Source organism: Epinephelus fuscoguttatus, linkage group LG1, assembly GCF_011397635.1.
Source record: "Epinephelus fuscoguttatus linkage group LG1, E.fuscoguttatus.final_Chr_v1".
Lineage (NCBI taxonomy): Eukaryota > Metazoa > Chordata > Actinopteri > Perciformes > Serranidae > Epinephelus > Epinephelus fuscoguttatus.
Window position 1 is genome coordinate 45,841,863 of NC_064752.1, and position 14,496 is coordinate 45,856,358.

The window sequence follows — 14,496 nt, forward strand, 5'->3', positions numbered from 1 at the left end:
TCATACTAAAACAAGATATGCTGCTGTGAAGCGTTAGCGAAGTTCAGTCAGTCAGTCAGCGTTCAGGTGCAGGAAAAGTGTTGAGAGCGGCTGCGGCTCATTAAACGCAGCGGCGCAGCGCTACATGATGCACAATGCTTGCTCTCCCCCACGCTGACGTTGAAGCCTGTCTGTCTGGTAATATTATTTTGGGACATGAATGATTGGTTGACTGTAAGTGATTAAAGATACTGTATTTGAGCCAGGGAAGCCAGACTGCTAAGGCGCACAGGGGGAGCATCATTTTTTACCCTTCCAGTTTAAAAAAAACCAAACAAACAAACGTGGGTTCAGTCAGGCTCGGACCCAGTGATGTATGTGATGATGTTGGCCGGGTCCGTTTCGGGCTTCAAGTCCCTCGGGTCATTTCGGTTTCGGGTTGAATTTTTGGGCCCAACGCTTCTCTGAGCTTCTAGTGCAGTTACCCACCCATAGAATTATACAAACGGTGTCTGTCCCCCGACCACCTAAAATTGTACAAAAACACCTATTAAAAATTAAAACCTCTTCTGTGACAGAAACACAAAACAGGAGAATTAAATGTGGACTGTTAAATATCAGGTCTCTATCATCTAAAGCACTGTTAGTAAACAAATTAATATCAGATAATCATATTCATTTACTCAGCCTCACTAAAACCTGGCTGTGTCAGGACGAATATGTCAGTCGAATGAATCCACTCCTCACAGTCATAATAATACCCACGTTCCTCGAGGCAGCGGCCAAGGAGGGGGAATTGCAGCCATTTTTGACTGTACTCTATTAATCAGCCCTAAACCTAAACTAGATTAGATTTAAAAGCCTTGTCCGTAGTCTTTTACATCTGACCTGGAAAACCTGACAGCCACAGGTCTTGGTCCAGCCCCTAGTTAGGCTGACATAGGCCTAGTCTGCTGGGGGACCTCCTTTAATACACAGAGCCCCTTTTCTCCTTCTCTCTTTCCTTAGTTTCTGAAACGTTGGTCCTTCTTCACATGCTAACATTCACGTCCTATTACTGCATCTCACTATCTTGGCTCTACTGCATGTCACTAACTCGGCCTCTTCTCCGGAGCCTTTGTGGTCCACCCTCTCGCAGATTAACTCGTATTGCAGCTACGCCTGGATGGTGCGTCGTGGTTGTGCTGCTGCCGTGGTCCTGCCTGATGCCTCCTACTGCTGTTATTATTCATACTTCTACTGTTAATATACCATATGATTATTATTGTCACATACATATACTATCATATATTAATATACAACATATTGTACCACAATTATCTTTATTATAATATTATTAATAAAAATTAATGTTATTGTAGCTATTATCATTACTGACTGTCCAGCTTCTCTCTCTGTCTCTCTTTATGTCTCATTTTGTCATATGCATTACTGTAAATTTATCCTGTTGATCTGTTCTGTATGACATCTATTGCACATCTGTCCGCCCTGAAAGAGGGATCCCTCCTCAGTTGCTCTTTTTGAGGTTTCTACCATTTTTTCCCCATTTAAGGTTTTTCTGGGGAGTTTTTCCTTATCCGCTGTGAGGGTCCTAAGGACAGAGTGATGTTATATGCTGTAAAGCCCTCTGAGGCAAATTGTGATTTGTGATATTGGGCTTTATAAATAAAATTGAATTGAATTGAAATGAATCTTTAAGATACACCCTTATTTTGAAAGTCCTATGTCACATCTGTTTTACCATTTCTGTCCAAGCACACCTCCTTTCTTAATATTCAAAATATGCTAGCCAGGCAGATGATGGCAAGCAGCCATAACAAAGACAATGAGGATATTTACTAATCTAATGTTGGTCACAGGCCCCTGAATTTAATCGAATGGAAATCATATTGAGGCAGACTTTATGATATCAGCAAAAATCGTATTGTTGTCAAAAGAATCAACATAATATCATATAGTGATGAAACTTGGGATTTACACCCCTATTACATATTGAGGAAACAGTCAGTTAATGGTACTCCCTTATTACTTTTCTTTTGATTGAGTTTATTTTAAATGTTATGTTAATGCATCTCTTCCCTTATATAGTTACATAGTTGACAAAGAGTTCTTGGAACTGCTGCTGTGTTCAAAAGATGCTATACAAATAAACCGGCCTTGCTTACTCACATGGCGTGACTGCTTGCTATAATGCTCTCTAGTGAGAAAAAACAAAAGCAGAAGGCTAAACGAGTCTGGATGAGAACACAGGTTGTCTATTAAGTGAGAATTGAAGGTAAGATTTTAACTTTATATCTGTCGACAGAAGTTTGTTTGCTAATGTTAGCCTAAAATGTTTAGCGTTGTTTGGCAACACCATCAGCTGCTTCGGAAGTAATGTTAGTGTGTACTGATGCAACAGTACAGATCATCCAGATTTTAACTCCAAAATATCAAACATGTTAGAAAAGATCAGGGCAGCCCCAGTTAATCTGTATGCAGTTTGGGAGGTTAAGGACTGGATCTGTAAACCTCCAACATTACCAGATAGTCTGGGCCAAACATCGGTACCCACCAAAGTCCCAGTCCAGATCCCTCCTTCAGTTGTATTGGGGGTTGAATCAGGCATAACTGGCCCAAAACTCCTGTCGTCTGAGCCAAGTTTAAGGGTTGTTTTTCATATTGTATAAGAATGAATGTCAGCAAAAAGCTGAAGGGAGAAAAACAAGCTGATATCTTCAACTATGCTGACATAGAGCAGACCCCAGCAGGAAGAATGGAAAGCAGGAGGGAACCCAGGCCATTTCCTCCAACCCTCAACATAAACTGACTGTGCAGAAAAACTGTGATGCCACTCTAGGGTCGTCGGAGAGTCAACTGCGGCGAAGCACAAACTGCAGTCAGGAGTTTCAGTGTATTAGTAAAACAGGTTTGGGTTAAAATACAGCCAGTATGTGTCCGTTTTAGCCAAATTTCTTATGTTAGCAATGAATTTGGCAGCAAGGTTTGGACGAGACTTGAACAGCCTCTCTTCATCTGCAGCATGAACAACCATGTTGAAACTTGGGACAGGCTGGAAAATGTTGTTGGCTGTGGGACCTGGACTGAGCTCAGGCCTGAATGCATTGGGCAGGGTTGGGCTCGGGCCACAATTTCAGGCTTGTGCAGTATTCTACTGGATACTGTGATGAAATTGTGCAATCCACATTGTACAAAAGCATTTATAAGCCTAACCCTTAAGGGCGACCCAACTGATATGATATCGCTCCCAAAAACCTCTTACACCCTTGGGTAGCACCAAAGGTCCTTTCTGAGCCAGGAAAAACCTTGTTAAGATACTATATCTGTAAACGGAGGATAAGTTGACTACAATGTTGTTGAGAACCTGACTGATGCCGTTTTATCCTATTTTTAGGATATTCCTATTTTTTTTTTAGCAAGACATTATGTGCAATAATAGAGACACAAATAGGAACAGATCAGAGTGGAGTTTCATACAGCAGCTCTCTGTCACACAGCCAACACCGGCACACATAATAGGCATGCCACCCAGGTAACTAATATGTGGGAAGTCAGAAGAAATTATATGAAGAGTTTCATTAAGACTGGAATACTCATGTCTGCTTGTAGGGAAATGCAATGGCCTCACAAACTTAGCTTCCAACTATTGATACAGTGCTTACAGGAAAGAAAAGCATTAAATGTTACTGTTGTAATCAATCACTTTCTGATCTCATCCCTTTCGATCATAGACTGTAAAAATAATGGATGAAACTACTGTGATGTCACCCATTGTTGTGGGGATTCTTAGTATGAAGCCTCAAGTTTGACAATTCGGCCAACGTCATCTTGTGTTTTTGGAGCCAGAAGTGACCATATTTGGACCAGAGGGTGGAGCTGTGGAAGAGCGAGGAGTGGATCTGACTGAGAACCTAAGGACACTATCGGCAGACAGCCTGTCACTCAAAGTGTCCACACAATTAATTATATGTAATTTTAAGCCTTAAAGGAGAAGTCCGGTATTTTGCAGTTTGAGCCCTATTTCTGGGTTGTTTATGATGAAATAGATTGGCTAAGACCAAAGTAGTGACGATTGCTCATTTTCGGAGAATTTGGCCTTCCCCTGCCTGGCTTAAAGGATAACTTCGGTATTTTTCAACCTGGGCCCTATTTCCCCATGTGTATGTGTACGTATGATTCATAGGTACAACTCATTTTAAAATTGGTTCAGTATTGAGGGAGCTGGCAGCCGCGAGGTAGATATGGGGGCAAATGCGTCCCATATAAGTTTGCGCATTAAAAGTGCTTTTTTTCGCCACTGACCAGTTCAGATCGCCAGTGCTATCTCTGTAAATAGCATACTAAGAGTTTCCCTGACCCTTCACCTCCTCTGGGCTGTGTGTGATGTCATCTCGCAAGAGCTTTGCTTGTTGCCGGAAGAAAACAGAGGAGCCATGCTGAGCGCTGCTCAGAGTGGCGCTGGTTGTCCCGGAGTACAGTTGAGTTTTACTTTATCATGGCTGCATATTTACCCGATTCCGAGAATGAGCCCTTTTATTACGATGGCCGCCCGTACTTATTTGAGCCCGAAAATATGGACGAGGAGCTCCTACAAATTGAAGAGCAGACGAGGATAGAGGGCCAACGAGCAGACGAGAGTGAAGCAGCGGCTGCACGAACGCGAATCTCTGAGGACTGGTGGTGCTCCTTGCTGTGACTCCATGCCCCCAGAGGAAGAATGTCTGTGTTGCAACGAGTGGGACCTGTTGCCCAATATTCATGGTCTCGATGTGTCCTGGGATGATACAGAAACTACCAAACGCTGTGTAACTATGTTAGAGAATTTCCTCCCTCTGATCAACAGGGCAGTGCTGGATACCTTTTTTCATGTGCCCAAAATAAATTGGAGGAGGCGGCCAAAACCACAGGGACCAAATGGTCAACTATCCATCAAGTAAGTATAACTAATATGTTTTTATGTATGTAATACTGATACCTAGAATTGTCTCCGAGACGCACATTTACTGTTGCATACTTTGCCCTCGTATATATCGTATCCTGTTTTCTTCCGGCAACAAGCAAAGCTCTTGCGAGATGACGTCACACACAGCCAGGAGGAAGAGAAGGGTAAGGGAAACACTTAGTATGTTATATGCTATTTACAGAGATAGCACTGGCGACCTGAACTGGTCAGTGGCAAAAAAAGCACTTTTAACGAGCAAAAACTTATACGGGACGAGCCCAGCCCTATATTGAAGTCACAATATGATGAGACAGTCCAAGAAAACTGTTCTTTTCTCATTATCAAATGATGGTGTTGCAATAACTGTCTTGATGAAAAGCACTAGAGTACCTAGGAACGCTGAGTGACAAAGTGCCCCCCCTTATCCCCCTTCATTCCCCCTCTTTTCAGGACATCCTTCCCCCAATGAAACGCTTCTGATTAGAGCATGTGATTCTTGCTTCCGTACATTCTCTCAAGAATAATGTCCTTTGTTCACTTACACCCACATCTACAAAAACACATTCCCAAATCATCAGGATCCTTTCAGCTACATAGCATTCGTATACAGTGGGCCAAAGCACAGGGCCCGGCACTGAGGTGAACAAGCTGCAGTAGTGGAGTAAAGAGAGTGAGATAAACAACAGAAACACACTGAGAGAACTGCAGTTCAGTGTTTAGCAGGCTTACAGCCCACTAAAGATTTTCAGGAATGGGTTTCATCTTTCAGGTTTCTCTGGATCTCCACAACATTTCTCAGCTTTCATCTCAGCCCTGTTTGACCCACCCAGGCCATTCTGACAGCACCTCAAATAAACTCTCCAGACAGGGTGGGGGGGTTCCCTGTCCAGAGTCCAGTATCCCACCCAGCCTTCTACAGACTGACTGAAGCATTCCTCACTACCTCTTCTGGTCAGGGAGTGGCAGGGTAGATAACAGATACCCCAGCAGTATCCACTCACAAGGTTCTGACACTAGCAATTTACATTTTATGCAACAACCGTTATTTGTGTATAGCACATCACAAGAACATATGGCACAGTAAGTGACCAACAACTGATCTAGATGGTCATGATTACAAAAATAGCCAGACCCCGGCCTGGTGACCACCTCCCACCTGACACTGTGAAAAACTGTTGATCCTGGCAAATGTCCATGTTTACAGGCTGTGGCACACAGACCATTTTGACATTTAGTAATATCAATTATAAACATCTCTAAAGAGCATTACAGTAGAGGAGCACTCGAATACCAAGAATGCCTCACCATAGAAGAATTCTGTCTATTTCAGCCTTGAGATTGAAGGAAACTAACGACAAATTCAACTCGCTGAACTGCCTGGAAAAATTGGAAACAGAAGAACTACAGAACAGCTATGTCTACAGCTGTGAAAATCGGATTTGAAAGCTCCATGTCTATCTCAAAGAAGCAAAGTAGCAGTAGCAGCCCTACGCAAACACAAGATTCTGACACTAACAACTCTTTGTGCTTAGAGGGAAACAATAAACCACAATAAACCAGAGAGAAAATGCATATAAATTTAACCAAAAATAGATGGTAAACCTTAGAAGTGATTGTGGGAAAACATGGACAGTTGGACACAGCATTTGTTTTCACTGTTTTGATGTTCTGGAGAGACATTTGCAGCCTAGAGTTTTCTCTCATTTTGGCTTCGAATCAAAACCCAATACCTAACAAAATGTGTCCATAGCACCGGAAATACCTGGCAGGTACTGAAAGCTGACATGGAAGAGTCTGACTTAAACTTGGTTGCTAAGGGTAACACTTTGCCCTTCTGGAAGCCTTCAGTTCATCTGGTAGATAAAACTGGACTGTTACTTCTTAAGCATGTAATAAATGCGAATTAGTGTCACTGCAAAGCCCGCACCCCAGTGTTGGTGTGGATGGTGTATTACATATTGTCTCTGTATTTTAAGAGAGATGTTAGTCAAGGTCAGCAAAAACTATTGTGGCCACGTCCATAAATCGAATGTCCATATATTGTCTTAACATGTGTGTTTGTCACCAACATTTTAGCCAGTATGATGCCAGCATAAACAACAGGGTTTTCCTAACCATTGTAAGACTTGGGCACAGCACCTATGCCAAATGAAAAAGGAAAAACAAAGGCCTATGCTGAGATACGTTTTGCTCTCACACTGCTTTTGTCCTCGTCTGCTCCAGGCTCCCAGGAAGTGTGCCAGTCATTGAAGACAATTTTCGTAGTGGTCAAAAACACTGCTCAAAAAAATTAAGGGAATTTTTAAGTGTCACAGTATAAAACCAAGTCACTGAAACTTCAGGAATATCAATCTGTCCATTTAGGAAGCACTAGTGATTAGAATATCTTTAAGAATTAAAGGTTCATTACTCTTTAAAAAGGGTGTACTTCCATTATTATGATATTATATTATCATTACATCAATGGCATAAAATGGTCTTAAAATGACAATATTATCATTTATTACAATTATTTCTGTGACAATATATTGTCAACTAAAAGTAGCTATAAAGACAGGCCCAAGTTCAGTGCAGTTTTTGGGCTCCAGTATGTAAACCAAAGCATTTAACCACGACTATTGTTGCTGTTTGCTTGTTAATATAGTGCTTTGTATCTTTTCTTTTCTGGCCCTTTCCTAGCTGGTGAGTGTTGCCTTGTCAGACTTTGACACCTTTTCAGTTCCAACTAAGTGAACTTAGCGCCTACCTGCATCTGTTCAGAAAATCTTCCAGTTTAAAAATAGAGACCTTAACTTTCCTCTCCAACAGTAAATTCATATGCAAGGCAATAAGCCAAATGAAAAGTATTATCAGCACTAAAAAATATTCTGCTGGTTTTATCATTTTATTGATAACTACACCGTACTCTGTACTGTTAATAGATCTTTTTCATGGAAGACTTTTTGACATGTCATAGCAGGAAAAGCACAAGTGTATTTTATATGATGAATCATGTTCACATTGCCCTGAGGGGAGGTCCACTGTGCATACTGGCTTACTGGAATAGCTGACTTGGACACTTAACAGAACAGAGCCATCGTTAACATTATCAATTACACCTGTGCATTTAATGCTCTGACAAGTCAAAATGTCTGCTGTGATAAAAATCGGTTGCTGAAATCTTTGGACATAGCAGTGTTGCTAAAAAGAAGTCAGATGGGCGAGAGACACAAGCAGTTAAATGATTAGATAGGCTGTAAGCAAACACCCCAGGTTACGCAAACCTATTTGCAAGAGTAAACAAAGGCAAACAGTCAATTGTATTACCCATACAGACCAACGTTATGGTTCAAATTTACTTTTTGGAAATGGATTGGTTCTCCAGCTTCCTTCCACAGCCCAAAGACATGCAGGTTAACTGGAGACTGAATTGCCAGTAGATGTAAACGGGAGCATGAATGGTTGTCTGTCTCTATGTGTCAGCCCTGTGATAGTCTGGTGACCTGTCCAGGGTGTACCCCACCTCTTGCCCAATGACAGCTGAGATTGGCTCCTGCCCCCCCGCTCTCACCCTGTACGAGGATACACTATTATGGTTAATGAATGAATGAATGAATGAATGAATGAATGAAGATTATTACCCTGACTGCAAAGAAAAGTTTACCCTCACACTAAGTTTTAGCTAGCTAATTTTGGTTAGCTTTAAATACGGTGGTTTATATAGTTCTGTTGACTTATTCACAATTTTTCCAATCGCCTCACTTCTCATGGTTCTTGCCTATGAAAAAAGAAAAAAAAAACCCACCCACTTTCAAAAAATAATACACTTTGGTCACAATTTGGTTAATGTTGAATGTGTTGTGGTTAGACATACAGAGTGTTTTTCAATAATGTTTGGTGGTGAAATAGAAAGCCAGGCTTTTTAACTCATGTTCCTGGAGTAAAACTTTTCTTCACAGCAGCAGATAATACCTGCTGTATGCTAATTACCAACAGGACCTGCTTCACAGGCACACGCCTTAAATACACACAGCACTGCCTACTGTATCGGGGCAGTTAACACAGTCGTCTGCATCAACCAGAAATACAGAGCACTACGAGTATTAGCAGTCACATTAGAGGGGGCATGCCTGGACCGTTTTCTTTTTTTAGTATAGGGTGCATTCAAATTACTCATTATGAAGTCAATCGCACAGACTCTCAGGGTAGTGATATTTCAGGCATGCTCTACTGAGCAGCAGCACATATATCCAAGCTATTTGATTCTCAACAGATGGTATTCATCACAACAGCCACATAGAGCTGGTTCACAGGTTCTGTAACAACAAATGGCATCAACATCACTACTGTTACATGCACCAACTATTAACTTAGGTGGACCATTTCAATACAGAAGTCACAATATTCTGGTATATCCTGGTAATTGTTTCAGCCTCCAATTTAGTCCACAGCTGTGAGTGATCAAGTGCACTATGGGAAGAGTCTTAAGTGTTTACCACAGAACGTTGATTTCTTCATTTAGATTAATACTTCACTTGTCAAATGAGTAGTTACATGTTTTGTAGAAGCACAAACCTTAGCATAATTCAACTCAGAGAAAAAAAAGAGTCCTAGGTTACACATCAATAAAGCAGAAAGAGGGTAACCTGCAACAGTTGTTCAAAGCTTTTGCAGCTTTTACACTTTAGTCTGTGCACTGCAACACCGCAGACACTTCAGGTCTAGTACAAGGAATGAGTGGAATGGACTATTAGAAAAAAATCAACATCACGAGAATCAAATGAGAGGAATGCAGAGTATATATGGTGGTTAAACACAGATAAGAATACCTTGCAACTATTATTTAGAGACATTCTAAGGTACTTTTTGACTTACCCATTCTAGGACACGAATAAATCCAAGAGGTTCTTTCAAGGGTCCCAGGTCCAGAGAAAATCCGGACATCATTTTCTGTGGACGTACAATGACACAGATAGTGGCTACAATATAGTTAGCCAGTTGTAAACGGATTGTCGTTCACATTAGCACCCAAACAACTGGCTATCGTTACCTGTTTGTCACCTTGCAGCTAACTGGCCCTGCCCTTGTTAGCAAACCCCCGCTAGCGACATGCTAAAGCTAACTCATGTCAACCTGGGTATTCAGCTAATTCACCCACCTGAGCAGTGTCCATTGAGACGTGAAACAAGTAGAAAGCAGTTTGTGTTTCACTCCTAAAGTGTTCAGTATCGTTACGAAGCTATCTTAAAGTTACTCAGTTTGCATTCGAGTAGTGGCAAGCGATACAACAGCTACTGACTCTCAGCAGGCAGCAGAGAAACAGTCAGGCACGCAACTGATAAGACTGGTGTCAAACTCTGTACAACGAAACCGTTGTCATACTGACCAAAATAAAATAGACACTACTTCCGGTTCTTACTTTTCAAAATAATGAACAAAATAATGTAATACAAGCTTATTGCACATCTATGAATTCAAGTACATGAACCACTTGTTAGCATAGTTGTCCAATATAAACCACAGAAATTAGTTATGGGATTTTCTCCATCTGAAATGAACAACAGAGCCAGGGGTGTTTCTAGAATTTAAGGACATAGGGGGCTTAGCCAGGTCCTCTGTAGGAGGGTCGTCCTCCAGCATTTTCTTTTTTTTTTGATGAACAAGCTCTATTTTGATGCTTTTTTTTTTTTTTTTTTTTTTAAAAGCGCTCTCACATATTATCTACCCTTAAAAAATTCCCCCAGATTAATTATGAATTGTGAGAATAGAACAGAATACTTTGCAATTGCCTTCATCGAAATTTAGAGTGTTCCGAGGTACTTGTACTTGAGTATTTACATTTTATGCTACTTTATACCTATACTCCACTACATCTCAGAGGGAAATATTGTACTTTTTACTCCACTACATTTATTTGTCTACTTCAGTTCATTTGAAAAATCATATTGAAAATACAAAATATAATCAGCTTTTATTCAAGGTATTATTTAAGGTTAAACTATCCAGCTCTCTCTATGTGTGTATACATCTTGTTACAATACAATGTTCTCTTGAGGAACTTTTGGTCAAGAAGTTCTCAAGGATGCTTCTTGATGTGCTCCACCCACCTGAACACCTCTGCAGATGGAGTATCTCTCCTCATGGCAGCAGCACTGGCTTTCTCAGCCCCAACAGCACTGCCACCACCAACAAACCCAGGCTCCGTTTATGCGAGCTCCAGGTAGAGACAGTGCCGATACTACCTTTCCTAGCACATTCACCATACATTTCACACGCTACATAGCATAACTCCAATATAAGCTAAAGTTAAAGGAGATAGAGAAGATAAACTCACGGGATCAGCAAACACACTCACCTTGCAGCATGGTCTCAAACAAAAGGGATTCAAATAGGCCACTCCCATACTTAAATAACCTTCCTCTTCCTGGATTTTCTCCTGAGAGGACTGATTGGTGGATCTATCCACTTGATCTCAAGGAGTTATGTACCCTGCTTAGTGGTTCCCCCTGCTGGCCCCCAACTGACATTATTCCTCCTCATCCAAATCCACTGACTGGCTCGAGCTGCTTCATCTGACATTTCCTTCACTGTCTTCCTCAAACTCTGTCCCTGCACTCCGAGTTCCCCCAGGAGCAAGACAGCTGATCTTGCTATGAATCCCCTACACCCTACTTCCACTGGACAAATCCTAGTTTTCCACCCTTGCTGCTCAGCTTCTGCTCCTAAGTCTGCATACCTAAGCTTTCTTCTTTCATAGGCTTCTTCCACTGAGTCTTCCCCAGGGAACTGTCAGCTCAGTGAAATAAACTATCCGTTGACTCACTGACCACAACACTATGGCAGGCCTCTGATTGGTACAAACTATTTCCTGGGGAACAACAAGCTTTCCCCCTAAATCTACTTGCATTTCCCAATCACAAGCACCTTCTAGGCGGACACACCCTTGCCTCCTTACTAACTTATCCCTTCCGTATTTCTCCCCCTCACGGACAAACTGAATTGCTAAACTCCTATTCTTAAAACCTTCTGAATTTACCTGTCTTCGTTTCCCTTCGATGCCTACAGCTAAACTTTTCAACACCTGGTCATTTCGCCATGTATATCGGCCTTGTGACAAGCTAACTTTACAGCCTGACAAAATATGCTTTAAGGTTGCAGTACCTGAACACAATGGGCATGATGGGTCCCCATTTACCCACAGTTTTAGGTTCTGAGGGGTTAGTAAAACATCGTATGTAGCCTCTACCAGGAATCTAATACGATTCTCCTCCATACTCCACAGGTCCGTCCAACTAAGCTTCCTCTTCTCTACGCTTTCCCAATTCAACCACTGTCCCTGCTTAGCCTGGGCCACTACCTTTGCATCCCTTAATATCTCCTCCTGTCTACATATCTGTTCCACAACCAGCTTTCTTTTATCTTTGAGACTGCTTGAGACTGGCCAAACTCAACATTACCTACAATCTCTGCATGCCTAAAGGTGCTGACACACCAAACCGACATAAGATAAGAAAAGATAAGATACACCTTTATTGATCCCATAATTGAGAAATTCCAGTCTTACAGCAGTCAAGGAGAAAGTCAGATTAAAGATTTCAAATTTAAACTTAAAAAACTAGGCATGCAAATAAGTACAAAAAATACAAGAGACAGCGATAAATAACAATAACAATAATAATCAAACATCAAAGAACTAGCGGCAACAAACGCCAACTGTTGCGTTGTCTATGTCGCCTCACGTTGCCTCACGTCGCCCTGTGTCAGTTGCATTTGAACACACTACAAAGACTACATCCGATAGCTAAGTAGCACGTACGTTCTGCGCCTGCGTGAGAGGAAATAACGCAAAAAGGGAAACCGGAAGTCCTAGGAATGCATGAGATAAACAAAGTAGCGGAGTGAGAGAGTAGTACATCCTGTCAGCCGAGGGGTTTCCTATCTGTGCAGCCAAGCACCGCAGCACCTCCATCCAGACAGTCCTGGTGTTTCCTCCACAGGCTCCACTTCACTCAGCTGTCTGACAAACCCGCTTCTTCTTCCCACTTTAACCTGAATAACAAACCGGGGCTCGGTGCTCCGGTTGGATACAAACGGAGAGCCGGGGCTAGCTGGGAGGCTAGTGGAAGCTAACTGGCTGTGCTTCCCTCCCGTCATGCTGCAGCTATCCAGGTTAAAGTGGAAGAAGCAGCGGGTCTGTAGGGTCACTACAGGCAGATTCACTCGCTACAGGGGCAAGGAAATAAAATCTGAACAGCCAGTCAGAGTGATCTCTCTCACCAACAAGCTCCACCGCTGATTCAACATGCTCAATTGGCCGAAAAGCCGCCGACGCCGAAGTGCCGACGGTGCGGGACACACCGCAAAAACTAGGGAGACAGACGCTCACTGACGGCCCGACTTTGACCTACGGCCAACCGTCGGCTTGATGTGTCAGGGCCTTAAGAGCTGCCTCTGCCTCCTGAACTGCCAATCTTGGGTTCCACTTCCTCCCCTTGGTTGGATTTGGAACCACACTCCTAACTACCACGTCCTTACTCCCAGATAACAAGATCTCTGTCCTGACCTTGGTACATTTAAATGCCTCTGTTAAACTAGATACTGGCAGCTGAAGTATCCCTTTTCCATACAGTGCAACACTACTTAGGGAGCTGGGAGCGCCCAACCATGGGTGGTGGCGCCCAACTATGGGTGGTGGCATGGCATGGTGCATTTTCCAGTAGGAAAATGCACCATGCCACACTGCAGAAACTGTGCAGGAATGGCCCGAGGACCATGACTAAAAGCTAAAGGAACTGACTTTCCTACGCCTAATCCACGGTGGGACCTCCCTGGATCGGACTTGTCTCTGACATGTCAAGGCATAGACACATGACCTCTGGAAGGTGCCCTGTGGTGTCTGGCACTGGGGTGCTGGCTTTGGATCATTTGAGACCTGTCAGTTGTGAGGTGGGGTACCAGCACTTCCCAAGATGTTCAATCACATTGGGGTGAGGGAGATTTGGAGGCCAGGAAGATCCCTTGAGATGTTTGTCATGTTCCTCAGGCCATTCCTGAGCAGTTTTTGTGGTGTGGCATGGCACATTTTTCTGCTGGGGGGGCCACTGTCATCAGGGAGTACCGTTGCCGTGAGGGGGGGATACTTAGCCCACAGCGGTGTTTGGGTGGGTGGAGGTCATCAAGTGGCATCCACATGAATACCATGACCAAAGGTCTCCCAGCAGAACATTGCACTGTAACAAAATGATCAATGTTACTGAGAATTAACATCATATTATGCATGCATATTCTTATCATGATGGTCCACCAGCAGATGGAGACATGAAATACAATACTTTCCAGTGTATGTAATATTCATTCCTTGTGCAAATTAAGAAAAAGCCTGTTGGCCAGGTTTAATAGCTCATTTCATTTTAAAGCCAATATTGGCTGATACCAATGACGTGCCAGTATTATTGTACATCCCTATTTCTGATCAAGTCAAGTCAAAATTTATTATAGCCCAAAATCACAAAAAATGCCTCAATGGGCTGTAGCCTACATAAAAACACATAAGCAAATTACAAATAACAAATAAAATACATAAAAACAAGTGAAAT

General features: G+C 42.4%; 1 protein-coding gene across 1 annotated transcript in view; it reads right to left on the bottom strand.

Annotated features, from left to right (window-relative positions):
* sypl2a (synaptophysin-like 2a) overlaps positions 1-10,273 on the bottom strand; it is a 25,876-nt gene extending 15,603 nt beyond the window's left edge. Inside the window, exons 1-2 of the mRNA XM_049571785.1 lie at positions 10,059-10,273; positions 9,776-9,850 (exon numbers count right to left, since the gene is read on the bottom strand). Of these exons, the coding sequence (XP_049427742.1) occupies positions 9,776-9,850; positions 10,059-10,073 (90 nt within the window). The 5' untranslated portion in view covers positions 10,074-10,273. The remainder of the gene's footprint in view (positions 1-9,775; positions 9,851-10,058) is intronic.
* Positions 10,274-14,496: the final 4,223 nt, after the last annotated feature.